The sequence below is a fragment of the Suillus fuscotomentosus genome (assembly GCF_016647785.1).
Source record: "Suillus fuscotomentosus strain FC203 chromosome Unknown F5891scaffold_22, whole genome shotgun sequence".
NCBI classification, from domain to species: domain Eukaryota; kingdom Fungi; phylum Basidiomycota; class Agaricomycetes; order Boletales; family Suillaceae; genus Suillus; species Suillus fuscotomentosus.
The window spans coordinates 1-18,627 of NW_024539534.1; the positions used below are offsets into that span (position 1 = coordinate 1).

General features: G+C 46.9%; 8 protein-coding genes across 8 annotated transcripts; 4 read left to right on the forward strand and 4 right to left on the reverse strand.

Annotated features, from left to right (window-relative positions):
- Position 1: 1 nt before the first annotated feature.
- F5891DRAFT_950795 (uncharacterized protein) lies at positions 2 to 278 on the forward strand (the record flags this gene model as incomplete). Its single annotated transcript, XM_041374993.1, has 2 exons — positions 2 to 46; positions 102 to 278. 2 exons carry the CDS (start codon positions 2 to 4, stop codon positions 276 to 278), a joined length of 222 nt encoding a protein of 73 aa, XP_041226829.1.
- A 283-nt stretch (positions 279 to 561) lies between these two features.
- F5891DRAFT_979458 (uncharacterized protein) lies at positions 562 to 1,624 on the reverse strand (the record flags this gene model as incomplete). Its single annotated transcript, XM_041376893.1, has 7 exons — positions 562 to 684; positions 736 to 867; positions 906 to 1,037; positions 1,076 to 1,194; positions 1,246 to 1,349; positions 1,484 to 1,515; positions 1,619 to 1,624. The coding sequence occupies 7 exons, from the start codon at positions 1,622 to 1,624 to the stop codon at positions 562 to 564; spliced, it is 648 nt and encodes a 215-aa protein (XP_041226830.1).
- A 714-nt stretch (positions 1,625 to 2,338) lies between these two features.
- F5891DRAFT_1277636 (uncharacterized protein) lies at positions 2,339 to 3,454 on the forward strand. The gene is made up of 3 exons (XM_041370275.1): positions 2,339 to 2,771; positions 2,827 to 2,844; positions 2,896 to 3,454. The coding sequence occupies exons 1-3, from the start codon at positions 2,427 to 2,429 to the stop codon at positions 3,388 to 3,390; spliced, it is 858 nt and encodes a 285-aa protein (XP_041226831.1). The 5' UTR covers positions 2,339 to 2,426; the 3' UTR covers positions 3,391 to 3,454.
- A 641-nt stretch (positions 3,455 to 4,095) lies between these two features.
- F5891DRAFT_1028643 (histone-fold-containing protein) lies at positions 4,096 to 5,099 on the forward strand. Its single transcript, XM_041361489.1, has 5 exons — positions 4,096 to 4,350; positions 4,403 to 4,463; positions 4,513 to 4,608; positions 4,659 to 4,699; positions 4,761 to 5,099. Exons 1-5 carry the CDS (start codon positions 4,313 to 4,315, stop codon positions 4,834 to 4,836), a joined length of 312 nt encoding a protein of 103 aa, XP_041226832.1. The 5' UTR covers positions 4,096 to 4,312; the 3' UTR covers positions 4,837 to 5,099.
- Positions 5,100 to 6,332, reverse strand: F5891DRAFT_1172571 (ribosomal RNA methyltransferase FtsJ domain-containing protein). The gene is made up of 2 exons (XM_041365598.1): positions 5,601 to 6,332; positions 5,100 to 5,544 (listed from the first exon to the last, which is right to left on the reverse strand). The coding sequence occupies exons 1-2, from the start codon at positions 6,263 to 6,265 to the stop codon at positions 5,391 to 5,393; spliced, it is 819 nt and encodes a 272-aa protein (XP_041226833.1). The 5' UTR covers positions 6,266 to 6,332; the 3' UTR covers positions 5,100 to 5,390.
- On the forward strand, positions 6,315 to 8,951 carry F5891DRAFT_1108049 (Alpha/Beta hydrolase protein). The gene is made up of 6 exons (XM_041363681.1): positions 6,315 to 6,643; positions 6,704 to 6,971; positions 7,025 to 8,090; positions 8,138 to 8,185; positions 8,242 to 8,605; positions 8,662 to 8,951. The coding sequence occupies exons 1-6, from the start codon at positions 6,575 to 6,577 to the stop codon at positions 8,869 to 8,871; spliced, it is 2,025 nt and encodes a 674-aa protein (XP_041226834.1). The 5' UTR covers positions 6,315 to 6,574; the 3' UTR covers positions 8,872 to 8,951.
- A 1,710-nt stretch (positions 8,952 to 10,661) lies between these two features.
- Positions 10,662 to 11,636, reverse strand: F5891DRAFT_249162 (uncharacterized protein). Its single transcript, XM_041371065.1, has 4 exons — positions 11,295 to 11,636; positions 11,172 to 11,223; positions 10,987 to 11,098; positions 10,662 to 10,892 (listed from the first exon to the last, which is right to left on the reverse strand). The coding sequence occupies exons 1-4, from the start codon at positions 11,423 to 11,425 to the stop codon at positions 10,756 to 10,758; spliced, it is 432 nt and encodes a 143-aa protein (XP_041226835.1). The 5' UTR covers positions 11,426 to 11,636; the 3' UTR covers positions 10,662 to 10,755.
- A 3,240-nt stretch (positions 11,637 to 14,876) lies between these two features.
- F5891DRAFT_979464 (uncharacterized protein) lies at positions 14,877 to 16,934 on the reverse strand (the record flags this gene model as incomplete). The annotated part of the gene is made up of 9 exons (XM_041376894.1): positions 14,877 to 15,147; positions 15,196 to 15,762; positions 15,816 to 15,891; positions 15,914 to 16,010; positions 16,068 to 16,118; positions 16,152 to 16,394; positions 16,447 to 16,578; positions 16,605 to 16,688; positions 16,854 to 16,934. 9 exons carry the CDS (start codon positions 16,932 to 16,934, stop codon positions 14,877 to 14,879), a joined length of 1,602 nt encoding a protein of 533 aa, XP_041226836.1.
- Positions 16,935 to 18,627: the final 1,693 nt, after the last annotated feature.

The window sequence follows — 18,627 nt, forward strand, 5'->3', positions numbered from 1 at the left end:
CATGAACCGCGTCACCGTTGCCTCCATAGCTTACATTGCTACTCAGGTTCGTAATAGCATATCTTTATAGCTCGATAATCTTGACGTACATACAACTCCAGGTCCGATTTGCCCTAAGCTCATCCTCGGTATTCTCACGAACCGACACATCCACAGACTCTGAGACATTTTACCACAGCCTCCTTGACCTTTTCGAAGACCCGGACGAATCCAAGGAAGTCGACGAGCTACTGACATGGTGGAATCGGTATTATTTTAACTCTTCGACATTTCGCTGAGCTCATTACTATGTACCCAGCCAGGTTTTCCCTACATCCTCTGCAGCTAAACGGCCTATTAGCGCCAATAGTGCCTTATCCAAAATCCGAATCAAACGCCTTGCGGCCAAAAACACCTCTGATTCAAATGTAACTGTAGCCTCCACATAGTCTTTGTTTAAGCACTTTATTATGTACTAAATACAAACACAACCTAATACCAATATGTTTTGGCCCTCGCAACCAAGTTAACATGCTGAAGAGAACAAAAATAACAGAGTCTGTGGGGAAAGCACAAGCTCACTTAAATTGCAACGGATGGCCAGACCTCGGCGGTTGCTGCAGTATGGTACTGCAATACCATCGCTCCGCACGCTCGAGTCGAAGGCCGCTCGAACCGAGACAGCCTGCCCTTGTAAGATATCACCTGGCGTCGGCATCTATGGAGAGTTTGCGGAGACAGCACAAACTCGCTCACCTTGCAACGGATGGCCAGACCTCGGCGGTTGCTGCAGTATGGTACTGCAATACCATCGCTCCGCACGCTCGAGTCGAAGGCCGCTCGAACCGAGACAGCCTGCCCTTGTAAGATATCACCTGGCGTCGGCATCTATGGGGAGTTTGCGGAGACAGCACAAACTCGCTCACCTTGCAACGGATGGCCAGACCTCGGCGGTTGCTGCAGTATGGTAATGCAATACCATCGCTCCGCACGCTCGAGTCGAAGGCCGCTCGAACCGAGACAGCCTGCCCTTGTAAGAGATCACCTGGCACCGGCATCTATGGAGACTTTTCGGAGACAGCACAAACTCCCTCACCTTGCAACGGATGGCCAGACCTCGGCGGTTGCTGCAGTATGGTAATGCAATACCATCGCTCTGCACGCTCGAGTCGAAGGCCGCTCGAACCGAGACAGCCTGCCCTTGTGAGATATCACCTGGCGTCGACATCCATGGAGAGTTTGCGGAGACAGCACAAACTCGCTCACCTTGCAACTGATGACCAGACCTCGGCGGTTGCTGCAGTACGGTACCGCAATACCATCGCTCCGCACCCTTGAGTCGAAGGCCGCTCGAGCCGAGACAGCCTACTCTTGTAAGACATTATTCGGCGCTGGCAATTATGGAGTCTCTGTGCAGGACAAAATAGTAAGCCAACATTATATACGATGAACATATGTCGTCAAGATTGGGAAGGATGACAGCACACTGTCATTGGTTACTCACATTGTGTACTCAGCGAAGTTATCCCATCCAATCTAGCGTTATAACTATATATTCCACAGCAACGATGAGGAAGGCTTTGTCGAGATTACGATGGCTTGCATGCGACAGCCGTATTGAGACAACATGGTAACGCACTATCATGGTTCCACATCCTTGGACACTTGGCAGCGTTGATCCCACGTAGTCCAGCCATATATAGCTTTATCTGACGTTCGCGTTCATCTAGAGATTGTGAAGAAAAAATAAAATGCCGAAAGTTACATGCCATGACCAGGGCAGGGCAAAATTGTAGTGTACGACAAGTAATACTCAACTAGGTGATTGTGCGGTATTTTAACAACATAATATTCCTTTGTCATGCTGGTGGGTGTTACAATATAGGCCATCTTGATGATCAGCTGGTAGATAAATGTAATAAAACCGTCACAAATGTGTATTTGGCGGGTTGTATCCAACTTAGTCCAGGTATACAAAGCTTTCTCAAACGAAATACAATTATGATGCATATTATACAAATTGTACTTCAGATAAAGCTTTCTCAAATTTTATCATTTTCGCGTCGGTTTCCTGATGTAGTATTGACCCGGAAGTGAAGGTGTGATGCATACTAAGCCTCAGCCACTTCAAAATCTATATTTTGAATTAATAGTGTAGATAAATCGAGAACATAGAACATCGTCGCATTTTTTTTTGCAGATCGTGGTAAATCATGTCATGATGAAAGCTGATAGTAAATGACAAGACTTGAAGCATCAAAGCTTCAAGTTGAAGCTCGCCCTGGATCGAGAGGGACCAAAGTTAACGGGCACGTGATCACGGCGCGTTCAAGTCGCAAATTAACTCACGCTTAACTTCGACCTTTCTCCTACTCCCTGGTAGGATTGCCCACTATACATCCTACCCACATATATCGGTACAAAATAATCTTTCACAATTTAGCATTATGCTTACAGTCATTTCTGCATCTCAACCCAATCGCGCGGGACGCCTCTTTGTGTACACGGTCACCCTCTCAACATCCTTGGAGCGCTCCGTGCGGCGCTGGTTCAAAGGCTCGCTCGCCATTTTCAAAACGCCTCTGAATGCAACGATATTCATTGCGATCGTCTTTATCCAGCTCGCCCTCAACGCGTACAGGTACTTCAAGAAACACAACTGTCAAATGAAGAATACAAACAGGAGCTTACATACTCAGACTGACTCAGAGAGGTTGGAGGCCGATATATCAGTCAACGAAGGAAACAGAGAAAATCCTCTCGATGATGGAATTTGTCGGAACATCTCCTCAGTAAGCACCATATCCTGTTCTTCTGGGCCCTCAGATCTGACAGCATCCGTCACAGTCCCTGGAGTTGCAACTGGTAATATATTTCTCCATACCTCTGGCGACCAAATCATCTGATAAGACGTAGTCTGCTGTATCATTGGCGTCATGTATAGCCCCTCTGACTCGTGAAGACTCAAACGTGCACCTCGATTCCGCGACAAGCACTCGCACGCGTCATATCAGTCGGTTCGTGTCCCACATCAAGCTGTACACCGCCAGCGATGAGCCAGTCCACTGTCACGACAAGAAGATCCGAAAAATCAACTCGGAGTATCGAATGAGTGAAACACAGGAAGAAGTTCTGGTTCAAGACTCAAGCCGGAGACGGATCCTACGGGTTTCAAACCAGCCGCTGGTTCGGCAGGTGACACGTGCTGTTTCTTCGGTTTTCTGCACCCCACTACGTCTTCCGAAAAATACTGCGACTGTCACGGTGGCCTGTTACACCCCCGAGTCTGTCGAACGACCTATCAGTGATGTAGTCACATTCACGTATCCACCATATCCAATCAGCAAGGTGACCAACTCAAATGAAAGGAAGTGGCCATGGCAGACGCGAGGATTGTGTATAAAAGCCTAGGCAGTCAACTCATTGAGATTTCTGTAATTATCGTAGAGGCTTCGTTTGAATCCATCACTTCGAGTCTTTGTGCTCAAAATGGTCCGTGATCGGGCCTAATGAGTACCGGACATTGTAGGGGTGTGCACTTCGAGTTTTCAAGGTGGTCCGTGCTTAGGCCACAGGCCCAAGAGAACTAGGATAAAGACAATCACATCGGGGTGAACAATATTTAAAAGAGGTTTATATGTTGTACAAAATGTGAAGACAGTATTTAATATTTAAACTAACATAAAGATGGGTGCACGACTTCAAATTTTGGTGGTGTTTTGTGTGTAATCCAAAATATCAAATATTCACAACCATATTCCCACAGACAATATGTCAACAAACATAAGAAATATAGTCAGATTTTTCATGTCTGCTTCAACTTAAAGTTCAATTTCCATGTAAAACTTTGGAGAAAACTTGAAGTTTTACAGATGACATAACATTAAAACTCGATTTAAATGTCAAGCTTTGGCAAAACTTCAAGTTTTCTCCAAAGTTTTATGTAAGAATCAAACTTTAAATTGAAGCAGACATGGAAAATCTGATTATATTTATTATATTTGTTGACATATTGTCTGTGGGAATATGGTTGTGAATATTTGATATTTTGGATGACACACAAAACACCACCAAAATTTGAAGTCGTGCACCCATCTTTATGTTAGTTTAAATATCAAATATTGTTTTCACATTTTGTACAACATATAAACCTCTTTTAAATATCGTTCACCCCGATGTGAATACAGCATGATGAGGTCACGTGACCTGTACCTACATATAAACACGCCAATCAACAAAGAAGTCGCGTTATTCACCCTCTTACCACTACCACCACCAAGTGCGATCATCTTCTATTCATCTAACACACCACGCACACATACCATAAACTATAATGTCTGGACGCGGCAAAGGTGGAAAGGGTCTCGGAAAGTAAGTATCAACGATATTTCTTAGTGAGTGATATCTAACTGAGCTTGTGTAGGGGCGGTGCCAAGCGTCACCGCAAGATTCTGCGTGATAACATTCAGGGTATTACCAAGCCCGTATGTCCTTTCTCTGATGCACAGCCAACACGTGTCTGATATTCCGCAGGCTATTCGTCGCCTTGCCCGCCGTGGAGGTGTGAAGCGTATCTCGGGCCTCATCTATGAAGAGACTCGTGGTGTTTTGAAAATCTTCCTTGAGAACGTGAGTCACCCCGACTACTGATTGCGGAGCCGTCAGCTGACCCCCTGTAGGTTATTCGTGACTCGGTTACATACACTGAGCACGCCAAAAGGTAAGGATCTAACTGCTGTGGCCAGTGTTAGTTCTCACGCTGACGGTTGGCTATTTGTCAGGAAAACCGTGACGGCGCTTGATGTTGTGTATGCTCTTAAGCGCTCCGGTCGCACGCTCTACGGCTTTGGGGCATAAGCCTTTTATATTTATTCTTGTGCGGTTTCGATTTGTTGAGCGGGAGTTACCAGTTGGTGGTGATCAACGATAGCGCTCGTTTCTGGTGTAGGATTTGCGTGATATGTTACTGCAGCTCAATGTTACTCGCTAGGTCTACAATATGATGTACACTATTCCTGTCGTAGAAGCACTCATGCCATGTATTTGACAGTGACCAGAAGTATGCAAACTAACTGGTGGAGTGTACTGTTGACTGCGAATCGCCTGCATAATTTAGATATGGGTCAAGTAAAAGTGTCAGTTCGATTATGGAGCTTGTCTTTGCAATGGGAACACAAGGGACTTTATGTAGGAGTAAAAAAGAGGTAAAGGAGTTTGGAAGTAGTGAATCGAGTCAGATTTGCAAGAGATGTCAATGTTAAATATTCGGCCCCATAGGCTGAACAGAGTTGCGGTACTTGTACAGTCTGCTTGTTATGCAAATACGTGCCCATGTACCTGACTTGTGATAAAGGACTGATAGAGCGTAATAATGTTAGTCGAAAGCGGGTTTGCCTGCCCAAGGATACCGATTAAGTCCTACCCAGCCAGCCGCGACACAGCCAGTAACCTTCTGCAGAGTCAGCTCGGCTTGACTCCGGTTTGATATAATGTACGAGGTGGAAGTTAGGTTCTAGATGTTCCTTTCTGAACTCTTGCAGTAATGGATGAGCAAAATGTTTCAACCTAGAATATATATGTTAGATATGAGCAACTCGTCTTCCGGACAATGAAGGACATACAGCAGTATCCCGCCGCAGGACGCCTTCCCTCGTTCATCTACTGTCCTAACAGTTAATGCACCTTTTGCAAAATCGAAGACCGCATGACAGATATCCAAACTCATTTGTGAGTCTCGAATTTTACTTCCCGAAAAATTCGCAGCCATGTCACTCAGCACGATATCCGCTGTACCCTCAGGATTTCGTGGACTCTTCAGCGCATCCCGTACTATACGCGCCGAACTCGGAGCTAGAAAGTCCATCTGCAGCGTCTGCACGCCTGGTATTGGCATAATCGGTAGCAGATCTAGTGCAACAATTTTTCCTCGCCTGGTAGTCTTGTTCATAGGTTCGGTGCTCCAAGAACCGCGTTTCTGCACCTTCGTTTCTTCGCGTAACCCAAAGTCTTCCTCATTGTCTGCCGCTTCATGGGTCCACCCAAAGTTTTCCGCGACAACCTGGCTCCAGCCGCCTGGAGCTGCACCAAGGTCCACGACACTGCGCAGGCTAGGACGTGAGAGGAAGCATCCCCACTTGTTATTAAGCTCGATGAGCTTGTAGGCAGCGCGTGAACGATAGGATGATGGTGAGGAGAGGCGCGCTTTGACAAAAGGGTCACGGGATTGTCGTGCTAGCCATGCTGTGCTCGACTTTTTGTGCAAAGGAAGCGTCGGGCGGAATGACATCAGAAATCCAAAAATGAAAAATCCGCAAAGAATCCGTTTGTAGACGATCGAGAAGTGGTTGTTTGTCAAAACCCTTAGAACCAAACATCACGGCTTGAACGTTGAACCCTGGCACAAAATGTACTTCTGCGTACTTTTCGAAGTGGCCGGAAGTCTGGCGATGATTCTTCTGCTCTCAAATGCTGCAAAGTGCATGTACATCAATGTTGTGCCTAGTCATCAATTGATGTAACAGGTACCGTGGATTCCATCTCTCTTCCTCCCACACAACCTGTGTCCAAGCTGCTAACTCTCTCAACGATTATTGCGATGTCTCGAGAATATGCTCCATACGGCCTTTGGGAGTCCCCCATCACAGCTGATGCTATCGCTGAAGATGTATGTTTAAAAAATCGTTTCAGATCGCTTGATAGTATCTGAAACTGATCTGCACTGTAGAGCGTCTCTATGAGCGACATATTCGTAGACCCAGTCACGAAAGATATCTACTACATCGAACAGCGTGCATCAGAAGGTGGTCGATACGTGCTTCTGAGCAACCAGACTCAAAATGAAGTCTTCGCCAAAGACTTCAATGTACGCACGCGCGTTCACGAGTATGGTGGAGCTGCTGCGATTGCATATAACGGGACTGTCTACTCTTCAAATTTTGCGGACTTCCTTGTCTATGCCGCGAAAGATGGGAAGATTAAACCAATCACACCAGGTGCCTGTGTTGATATCCCGGACTACAACGCCGTACTAACGTTCCGTGCACAGAGGATCCGAAGAAGATCTATCGCTACGCAGATTTCTCTGTACACCCAGTCCACACTGACCTACTCGTCGCAGTCTTAGAAGACCATACCCACGACACACCCCAAACTGTACGCAGCTCTCTTTGCGTTATCAACTCCGCAGCTACGACTGTCACGTCCTTGGTTTGCACTGAGAATGCACAAAGAGAATTTTATGCAGCGCCGACCTTCTCCCCCTCTGGCGATAGGCTCGCATGGCAATTCTGGGAGCACCCAGATATGCCTTGGGAAGGAGGACGGCTCTACGTGGCTGACGTCCACTACAACCCCAATACCCATACACTTAGCCTAAGCAACACGAAAATGGTAGCTGGTAGCGCTAGTACAATCAGCGCGTGTTATCCCTTGTGGGCTTCCAACGACAAGCTTCTCTTTACATCTGACGAAGGCGAGGAGGGAAACAGGTTCGCAAACCTGTGGGAGTGCACTCAGGCGTGCACAAAACCGGTCCTCTCGTCTGTTGTGCAGCAAGACTTCTGCATGCCACCTTGGACGCTTGGAAATTACCCATTCGCGTTCCTGGACGATAGTGGCACAAAAGCCATTTGTGTTGCGTGGCGAGGTGGCCGAAGCGTCCTCTATGTTGTTGATATCACCACAGGGTCCTACAAGGAGATTAAAGACGAATCTTTCGACTTTGTAGTTGTCGAACATGTCCGGCGCGTGTCGGACTATACTTTTGTCTTCACGGGATTGCGAAGCAACGCCCCTGGCGCAGCCATGCTCTGTACTCTTATCGGACCATCGTTCATGCCTGATTTTCAGGTACTCAGATCTACCGCATCGACATCCGCTGCACCGTTTCCTGAGGGTATCATTTCGCTTCCAATCCCTCTTGAACTTAAGCTGGCGGGCGACAATATTGTGTATGCTGTGTATTATGCTCCAAACAACCCGGCGTATGCGGGTTCAAGCATTCCAAACGAAAAGCCTCCCTGTGTGCTTGGCGTACACGGCGGACCCACAGGATTAGAAACACAGAATTTGAACTGGTTGAAGCAGTATTTCACAAGCAGAGGATATGCTTGGTAGGTCTCGGCGCACTCTGTAGGATCATCGTGCTCATCAATTGCAGGTTGGATATAAACTACAGTGGTTCTTCGTGCTACGGACGAACATATGTGTATGTAAATGTTTCTCATCATCATTTACATGGAGCAGCACTGACGATGTGACTAGGGAGCGCCTTAAAGGGAACTGGGGTATCATCGACGTAAGCGACTGCATCGAAGCAGTCCAATCGCCCGAACTCCGTTCCCTCATCGATACCAAGCGCACTGCGATCCGTGGCGGGAGCTCAGGTGGATATACTGTCCTTGCCTCCATTTCCCTCGCCTCCTCTGCAGCAAGTAAAACCAAGTTTTTCGCGAGTGCCACGAGCAACTTCGGGATCTCAAACCTGGAGCTACTTGCAGACGATACCCACAAGTTCGAACTTATGTACATGACAAAGCTTCTCGGTGGTACGAAGGAAGAGATACCACATGTCTATCATGACCGTAGTCCAGTGTATTTTTCCGCGAGAATTGAGACACCGTTACTCGTAAGTTTTTGTGCTGATGAAAGTGCGTTCTGATGGGTAGATCATGTTTCCAACAGGTCCTTCAAGGCAATGATGATGAAGTTGTTCCGCCCGCACAATCGTGGACTATAATTGATGGGGTCATTAAAAACAAGGGGCATGTTGAGGCGCACTTCTTCGATGGTGAACAGCATGGGTGGCGCACCTCAGAGACGATCAAGAAGGCGATTGAGTTTGAGAGGGAATGGTACGAGAAGAGCATGGTGAGGGCCTCTGTTAGTAAGTAAGAATGAAATAGCAGCACCGTGTTATGACGACTCGGATGTATGAATACGAACGAAGGGAATGAAACAGATTTGTGCACGATACATGTTCTTTTCAACGGGGCTCACTAATTACTAGTAGTACTGGTACTGTATGACGGGCATTGTGAAGATGTAGTTTTGATCTTGAAGAAGATTGTAATTTCGCGCCTAGTGCAGTAATTCAAGGCGTTTGTTTGGCAAAACCATTGGATCCGAACAAACTAAGCAACTAAGTGGGACATCATCATGGTTGTTTTACTTTTTTGCTAGGTATTGTCAAGTGGACTCCTCCGGTCCTTAATCGATGAATACTCCTGTAACAAGGGCAAAGTAATGGAAATTGTTTTGAGTCCTTCAAAGCAGACCGACCGCGTGTTATACCACGCTGTAAACTGTTTTGGGGCCTGTCAGGTGAGAGGCAGTGCTAGTATTTTCTGTGGAAAGAATTGCCAAAAAAAAACAGCCTGAAGTATATGTCACTAGACGATTATGAATAACCCATGACTAGTCGAGACCGTATAATTCACTTGTTATGATCGACTAGTAGTCGAGTGTTCCGTGATCTCAATGGTTACCCAAAGGGGGTTGGGGGATGTGGACGATACGTGTACCGTGGTATTTTGAAGAGGGACTCCCCACGAACAACTCTTAACCTTTTGCAGTTGCTTTGATCCGAGTTCGTCCGAATGCACCATTGTAGTCAAGAATAGAAGTATCTCGCAGTGGGGATGTTCTAGGCGTCAACTTTGGGTACTAGAAAAGTCAGCGAGGGCAATTGTGTCGAATAAGAATATAGGATAACGCGTTCGTACCGCTTTACCTCCGCGATAAGAGGTACTTGAGTTTCAGCTGCTCGTCTCCAATATAAGACGATTGAATAGTTTAAGCCACTTGAAGCGCTGCCGATAGACGGGCCCGGTGGACGATAGCCTGTTACGATTCGATTTGCCGCGACTTGTCCGATCGGTATTTCCTCTAGTATCACGAGCATACCTGTAAATTCGCGTCACATTCTCAACACAAATATTACCTTGCTGCAGATCGCTGCACATGTCCGAGATTCGAGTAGCACGGGTCGACTCTGGCCTGGTGAAAGAGTAGTGGTGAGGAGGAGCAGTTATGCCTGATCTGCCTCTGGGCTATATTAGTATGTCAAATAATGTCGTTGGTGTCGTGTCTTTCGTGCAACTGGAATACATCGCCAGAGCATTTACCAGCATTTTACAAATTATGGCCTCGCAATATTATCTCTCCAACCGTTCTCCGATTTCCAGGGTGAGTTTTTTTCGTGAACAATTTCAGCAACAAAAATGAGCTGTCGGCTGACTGTTGGAAGATGGGTCCCATCATGATACAAAGTGACTGTTCTACAAACACTGTGATTGTGCACCCGTCCAAAGAGGTTTTTGGTGTTGCTAAATCCACAAGCGTCATACGTCCGAACAAAGACAGCAAAACCAGAATGGCCAGTTGTTTCCGCCAAGTCACTGAGCGTGTTATCCGGGTAAGACTCGATTTTCCTTCGAAAGAAGAAATGAGTGAGACAACGATGATATTAGTATTTGCCATTTGGACGCATCTACGGTGTGCGTAGGGCTCACGTTTGACTTCATTTTCAAACTCGCTAGATTCAACCAGCTTCGCGTTGAGTCGCGTTCTCGTAGGCCAAGTAGTGTGCTGTAGCCTGTAGTATGCAAACGTGAGAGTCAACAATTATAGTTCCCACGGCTATAATATCACGGACTCATGAATTCACTGATGTTCTTATAGGCATTTTTTTCAGGAATTGGCTGCGTAAATATGGGGAATGTATGGATACAGTTTGTATGAACAACATGGTGGAATACAAAGCTGACAGTACCTTTTTCATACTCGACGCCCTGTATAGCTAACCGGCAATTTCGTGGTCTCGAAGTAGAATATCCATTTATCTTCGCTACTCCTTAACGGATATCTGCCCCAGTAGAATTGTTTGCGTTGTCCGTACGTCCATTTCCGTCGCTCTAGAAGTCATCGACGAACAAAATTAGCTCAATAGTGAACTTGAAAGTTTTTGTAACGAGATAAATCAACAAAACAGACAATGCAGCTCCTTACCGCCAACAAGAACGTACCCCAGCAGCCTGTCCTCTCGAATGACCACGCGCTTTGGAAGCTTCTCCGAGTCGGAACCATTGACATGTCCAAGTAGTAGCGTCTCTATAGCCGTCTGCAAAAACATCAATTGAATATGTAGATCTGGCTGAGCTTGACAGGATGCGTCACGGTTGACGCGCGCTTACCGTGATATCATGCTGCTCTATAGCGAATATGGCCAGTTCCACCTTCGAAGGACTAGAAACAGGATGTGGTTAAACATCTGGAGATGAGACTGAAGTTATCCCCAGCACTGGTTGTCTTGTTACCTTGGGTTTCTGCTTTTGATGGTGACCTGAACGACTGTCCCGATGTGATCGCCGGGATTCAAATATTCGGCGCTGGTGTGCGGTTGTGCTTCCAAGTACAGTAATCGAGTCTTGTTGAGAGGTAGCGCCATCGCTGTGTACAGTGTCTTTGCCCAATACTGGCTGCCGCTCGCCGATCGATGCCTATTAGAATTAACCCAGCTATCGGGATTCGGATGTGACGCTTAGAATCCGAGGACCGACTCAGAGGTCAACCAACAGTATTCCTTCTCTTCATGCGAACAGCAAATTTTGTTGCACCAAGTTGACGACCGTCTAAAATTCATTCAAATGCGTGTATGCACCTCTGGCGGTATATCCGAAACCATTGCAAAGTTGATGCGAGTGCGGCCTCAGAGAGTAGGCCCATCAAAAATGACGCAGAGGATCTTTGACACGCACCGCAAGCTGTAAGGCGCACTGGCAGGAGGAGGATAGGAAGGTTATATGACAACCAAATGACAACCGATCTTCGCCGTGGTCGAAACATCAGTATTGAAGCCTCTGAACCATGAATGATCGCGACCGGAAATATCACCTGGTCGACGTTTGGTCGCACTTCGAAAGTCTATACCAATGCGCTGGTCGTACATTGCAGTTGTCAAAGATACCCCGTGTCCTCAGGTACGACTTTCTGCCCAGCAATAATGCCGTTTCATCTTGATTGCCAGTTATTTCGTGCACATGCTGTCGCTCCATCCGATCCAGATTCTGGGCATCACGACATGCGGATGTCGCTTCTGTGCTGTGTTTACGAGCTGTAGCGGTTCAAAGCAATGTAAGAGATGTCTGTCCAACGGTGAAGGCGTTTTTTGGTACTCCCTTGAGTCGATGTCATGGGTAAGTGAATTTTACTCCTTTACCGCTCACGTATCACCCGTCGTTCGGGGCCAGGAGGTTATTCCTTGCAAATTATGTTGTCTTGCTCTTCGTACAAACACTAAAAAGCGATCGGTTCTAGGCTCTCAGTTGGGTGGCAAAGACACACCTTTACCTCAATCGACTAATATTGCAAGGCGGCGATTTCCTTCAACCCGACTGTGTAGATTTGAAGATAGGAAAATAAAATTTTGGTCGGTTCTCTAGCTTGGTGACTGGTCAGAGGGAGACCTGATTAGTCTTGTCACCCATGCGAATCGGCCACGGACTTACGATTATTCAACTATTCGCGGAGCCAGAAACATAAGTTGTGATGCCACAATCAGATTGTTGAATACAAACATTCCACGGTTCATCCACAGCCCACTTCTTTCCTTATCATCGCACACTTGAAACAAGGCTGAGTGTAGAAGCAAACGGTGGTCGTGTTGTTCGATGCGTCAGTTTTTGAAACTGACGCATCGAACAACACGACCACCGTCCATTTAGTGAACAATGGCGCTCCAAAGACAAAGGCCACGGTGGCCTTCATCCTCTATTCATCATCTACTGAACTTACTATCACTGCGAACGGGTACAAACAGCCTTAATATTCCAAATCACTATATGGTAGCCCAGGTACGGTTCTCTCCAGCTTCAACACCTGTGCTTTCTAACTATATCTACTTTTCACCTCCAGATGACCCAATCCTCCCCCCATGCCTCCTCACCGCACGGTTCAGATTCTTCTGATGCATATGTATGTCAGTGTTTCCTATGTGATATGTTCACATACCAAATACTGACATGCATATGGGTCAATTACCCGGGCCCGAGTCCGCATGCATTCCCCATCCAGGCTACGCCACCTACCATCTGTACGGTGTGCCGCCTCATTGGACGCGTGGTCCCGCGCCCCCATCCTTCGTTTGGTGCGGGTGCTGGAGTTGCGCGCCACGCATTCCAAGGGAGGAGGAGGAGGAGAAGGAGGAGGATGAGGATGATTTTTGGGAGGCTAATGGATGACTACGGAATGCAACTAAATTTCACTTCTACTACTGACTATTTTCATTGTTTTATTGTTTGCTGTCATATCACTAAGTACAGATATTCTTTCTATTCTCTATGGCATAGGCTTAGCACACACTATTATGATTGCTATTATCGCTATCGTATTGTATTGTTATTGTCATGGTGATCTGGTGATTTGTTGATTATGGTGCGGGTGCTGCGTGCCGTGTGGGACAAAATGGTTACTGGGCGATTTCTCGCACGCCACTCATGTTCACCGCTACTTAAATGCTGCTGAGCGCTGATCCCCCACAAGACCCATCTGCGCGCAGCCTCTATCATCAACCCTTCCCATCTATTCCGGGAGGTGCGAACCCTTACTGCGGATTCCTTGGTGCGGGATGGGTGGTACCCATCCCGCACCAAGGAATCTTCAATAGCATCACGGGCCTGAGCTCTCAATGGGCTCTGCTTCCTCGTCTCTTCCCCAAGCACCAGGTCGCGTCGCGAAAGTCCGCGAACGCCGTAAGGCCAAGAAAACTAAAACATCGGGTCGTTGTATATCTTGAAGATATACATGAGGTTGCACTCTCAAACCTTGGGTTCCATGGGTGGCAAAATAATCGGACCTGACAACTACCGTGATCAGGAAAACACCTAGGCCCCAAACTAAATAGATTTAAAGATACGCACGATTTGGAACAAAGAGAACTCTGTTTGTTACAAGTCGTGCGTACCCCAACTCTTATGATCGACGCATCTCATCATTAATGTTGTAGTGATTAGGTATACGAGACGTGATTCCTACAAGAAGAGGATGACAATAGTGAAAACTCGCTACATTTCGTAGTCATCGAAATGTGACGAAATTTCACTCTGCCATGGAGAATAGAAAGAATATCTGTACTTGGTGACAATATTCTTTCTATTCCCCATGGCATAGCACACACTATTATGATCGCTATTATCGTTATCGTCATGGTGTTCTGATGATTCGTTGGTTATAATACACACTCCTTGCATGCACGCGCGACTCTGACATCCAAATCATTGATAGGCACCAGAAACCATCAACGATTACAGCAACAAGATACCCAATCGAATTCAGTTAGAAGCACCGGCTGCTGTCCAGCGTTGATGAACCTCGTCAGCCGGGATAAACATATTTTGCGTTAAGCATCAAATTATCATGATAACCGGGAGAACTCGCTGTGCTACAGCGTACAGATTTAAATTTCATCATCGGCACGATCGGCGCGGCACCGGGTGGCGCTTCGTTTGACCGTGCAGACACCGTCTCTGTTGTGGACTCAATCTTGGTGCGATAAGGAAACTTTTACATTTTTAGCGTACAAGTAGGTCAAAAAACCATAAATTGCAATAATTTTTTTTTGGCAGTGATTCGCTGCTAGTGCTTCTTCGTACTCGTCGTCATCATATTGATCTCTTTTCATAATTTCTTCCAAAATAACCAAATACATATCATACAACAGGTTTTTCTGCTTTCCTGCACGGCGGTTCACGAGAGCATTGAAACGGGGCATTTGATGTACACCTGGAGGGGTATCTTTGATGTATTCGCAGGCGAGACGCGCCCACTCGAAGAGTCCATCAGCTTTCGCAGCAAGACTTGCGAACTCTTTGTAGTGAAAATCCGACAACCCCTTCAGCTCCTCAGATACGAACGTGTGGATGTTGTGCTCCGCCACTGGCTGGAATCTTGTCCATGGATGACCATAGGATATGCCGAGTGCCGTGAAATGCATCTTCGATATCATGAAGTGGGTGAGAGGTAACGAGGATACGAAAGGTAGATGGGAGTCTTGTGATTTGGGAAAGATCCTTGTTCTGAAGTTTACCCGCAAGTATGCGGAGAAGGTCCCGCCGCGTCTCCACTCCGCCACTCTCGTCCAGCGCTTCGATCACGATCAAGACAGGTCCCACACTTGACGTAGGCAACTTTTTCAGTGGATCCATGAGAAGCTTCTCTCACTGCTGGAAAATATCCTTTGAGTTCTTGAGTGAAGTGGAATTTTTGACCGCACTCGCCAATGCTCGTCTCATCTCCGGATCACGGTCAGCTAGATCACGAACGATGCTAGAGAAAAAAATTTCATGGCGTTTCTCGGCCTTGTCGAAGCGCAAACATGAACCGAGCACTCCCATGTCATTGAACGCCTTGGCAATCGTTTGAGCGATGACTGGTTTACCTGTGCCTGCAGGGCCAGATAGCCACAGCACACGTTGAGCAGCATCTCCACTGCCGTTGATCCAGTCCGTAATCTGGGAAGGAACCTCTTTGCGCGTCCCTGGTAGGCATTGTTTCATGGTATTTAGTCCTGCGCCCTTTGCATAAGCGATACCCGAGATCCAGGGTATCGCCTGAAAGAGTGTAAGTGAATGTAAAGACAGAAGTATGTCAGAATCCTTACCCGTATGTTGGACGAAGACGGCCATGTCCCGATCAACTTGGTCCCGGAATTGTCGTACAAGGTCGTCCAAAGTGTCGCTGTACCGTTTGATGATGTCATCAGTTTCCGAAAAAACGTTTTTCCCGAGTCTACGACAATAGTATAAGATTCGGGTGCAAAGTGCGATAGCTTGGTGACTCACAAAAGTTCTGTCTCCGAGTAGTCCCTGATGAAATGTGCGCACTCAAAGAGTCTGCTGAACGATATTTCCAACGATACTGCGCATCGACTCAATCTTACTAAGATTGTCATCTTGAGTCATGAAGCGGTAAATTTCAGCTAGTTGCTTGAGAAGACTATAGATCGATTTGTTGCGCTCTGCTTGAGCGACTATAATCTATAAGACATTATGACTTCTAGCAGGAGACTGAACTCTGGGAGAAACCAAACATACTTTAGATGCAGCGGACAGCACACCCAGCGCCATCTTTGCATACGGATGTATCTATACAATTTAATTAGTTCGCTTCCAACCAACAATAATAGCCCATACATCCGCAATCTTCTCAAGGACACCGTCAATAATCTTTAGCGGCTGAAGATACGTCGTCTCAAAATCATCCGCAGTGGCAAAACCCGCTGGGGCATTGTCGGCGGCGGATGCCATAGAATCACGTTTTCCGAGTAATATGTTTTGTGTACCATCATAGGCACCCTGAAGTTCAGCATCAACTAATTGGGGATCAGGTCCTTTGTCCTTGTCAGAAGGAGCGGCCTGAACCTGTGGGACCACAAACATTAGAGAAGAAAATGAATGTATTTGACGAACATACCTGTGAAGCAGGTTCATCAGACAACCCTTGGTTCATGGAGTCACTGGGAATCTCAGATGTGGTAGGATGCTTATTGTCGTTGGAAGGATGAAGATGCAGCATGTCCTGGGGGCCTCTAAGAATACCGAAGGACTAGGATAGCAAGTTTGAGCACTTACCTCAACTTTCTGACTAGATGAAGCCCCTTCAGTTTCGATGTTCTGGACTGCAGTGGTGCGGTTGCGTGTTCGCTTAGAGCGTTTCTATACAGTCTCAGCCATATCTAGGACAAACAATATTGACGTCCACGCACAGGAATTTTAACCCATTCTTCAATTTCCGCAGGGACTGACACTATCCTCCACAAGATTGGTTCTGGGCGAATAACGCATAAGGGCAGCGATGGATTTCGAGAGACTACCACGTACCAAGCTTTCAATAACATTTGCCTGGTTGGATCTGGAGGTTCCTGGAGGAGGATCGATGTCTGGTCTAAGGTCTTCACTCATCGCGAGTGGCTGTAGTTTTGGTCCTTGGATCGGTGTGAGAGAAACGGTTGGGTATTGAGTGTGAGAAGGAAATGGGCGTCTCATCCTTGGACAGATGCCAGAACTCCGAAGCATAGCCAGCACGTTGACTTCAAGCGCCAACCATTCAGCCACACAAGTGCACTGATGCCCATCGGTTCATAGCGGCAGGTTATTCCCCGTGCACTGCGCTCGGCCTGCTCCAAAATCGAATTATACAGCGGTCTCCTCAAGTTAGGTCTGGTGTTATTAAAGTTCGAGTTGGAGCCTGCATTTAGTAGTGGAATTACAGTCCTTTTCGAAAGTCTTGACTCACGTGTTTGTGGCAGTTCAAAAATAGTGAAAATTCATTTAAATCAGTTTCGAGTTTTGTAGGCCTCTGAACGGCTTCAAACACGCCATCTCGCACCTATTTCCTACTCAGACTCCCTATGGTCTGCCAGAGGATCAGTCCTGACTGAAAAAAATGAACTTTGTACCTGCATCTGGAGGAAGGATTGGAAATTGAGCACATGCTGCTGTTCTTGAAAGTATAGAGCGTATAGAGCGTATAGAGCGATGGGAGGTAGTAAGTCTTAGCATATTCTACACATTCTGGATGGATGCCACCAGCAAGTGGCGAGCCCTTTCCTTTAGGTCTTCTCAGGAACCACAAAGCGATGACCATGCCATTTCTTTGCACGTTTACTGTTCATGTTTGTAGATTATATTCATCTCCATACATCAAATACAGCTACTAGCTATTCCACTCTACACATACTAGTAATATTTCCCATACCACAGTTGATACATCCATCATACTACAGATAGCCACTATGCCTATACCAGCCTCGTGCATTTTCGGCATTCACAGCCCTGAAGCAAGCTTCACGAAGTAGTGCTGCCGCAGTCCGGTTCCGAACCTCGGTTCGAACCTGAACCTTTCCGAACCGGACGCATGGTCCGGTCCAAGGTTCGGCCAAGACTCAGAACCGAACCTTTCCAGAGGTTCGGGGTTCGGGCTGGTAGTGAATAGGTTCGAACGGGTTCGAACCTCTCAATTTTTGTACGCTTTACACTTTTTTAAAAAGATGTAAGTATTTACTATGTGTCAATATATGCAAATGCATGTGTCTGCAACCCGCGCAGGTTTGAGCCGGGTGAAATTGACGCGGTCCTCTGTCGCGCCTGCCGCAGTCGTGACGCGCTGTGACACAGTACTGCACCGTCACAACATGTTCAAACACTAGGTATCTTATGTCGCTATATGAATTCCAAACACTTTGAACTCTTGCTAATGATTAATATAGGTAAGTACTACTTGGGAATGTTATGAGCCATGCTGATCAAAGTCGTTGCTTATTGTTCGCAGGAAGTGAGTATGTCAAGATTTTCGAGCTCGAACCATTCTGATCCAAATCGTTGGCGGACCAGGCCACCGTTCCTCGTTCGAACAAGAGCCGTGCTGATCCAAGACGTTGGCCACCGTTCGCAGGTCGTGAGTGTGTCGATCCTCGTTCGAGCAACAGCCATGCTGATACAAGTCGTTGCCCACCGTTCGCAGTTCGTGAGTCTGTCGGTCTTCGTTCGAGCTCAAGCTATGCCGCAAGTTACCGTGTTCATCCTCGAGGGTCTCAGGTGGAGACCTGTCAGGGGTAGCTGATGGGATTAGTGTCACAGTGGCTGCTATTGGAGG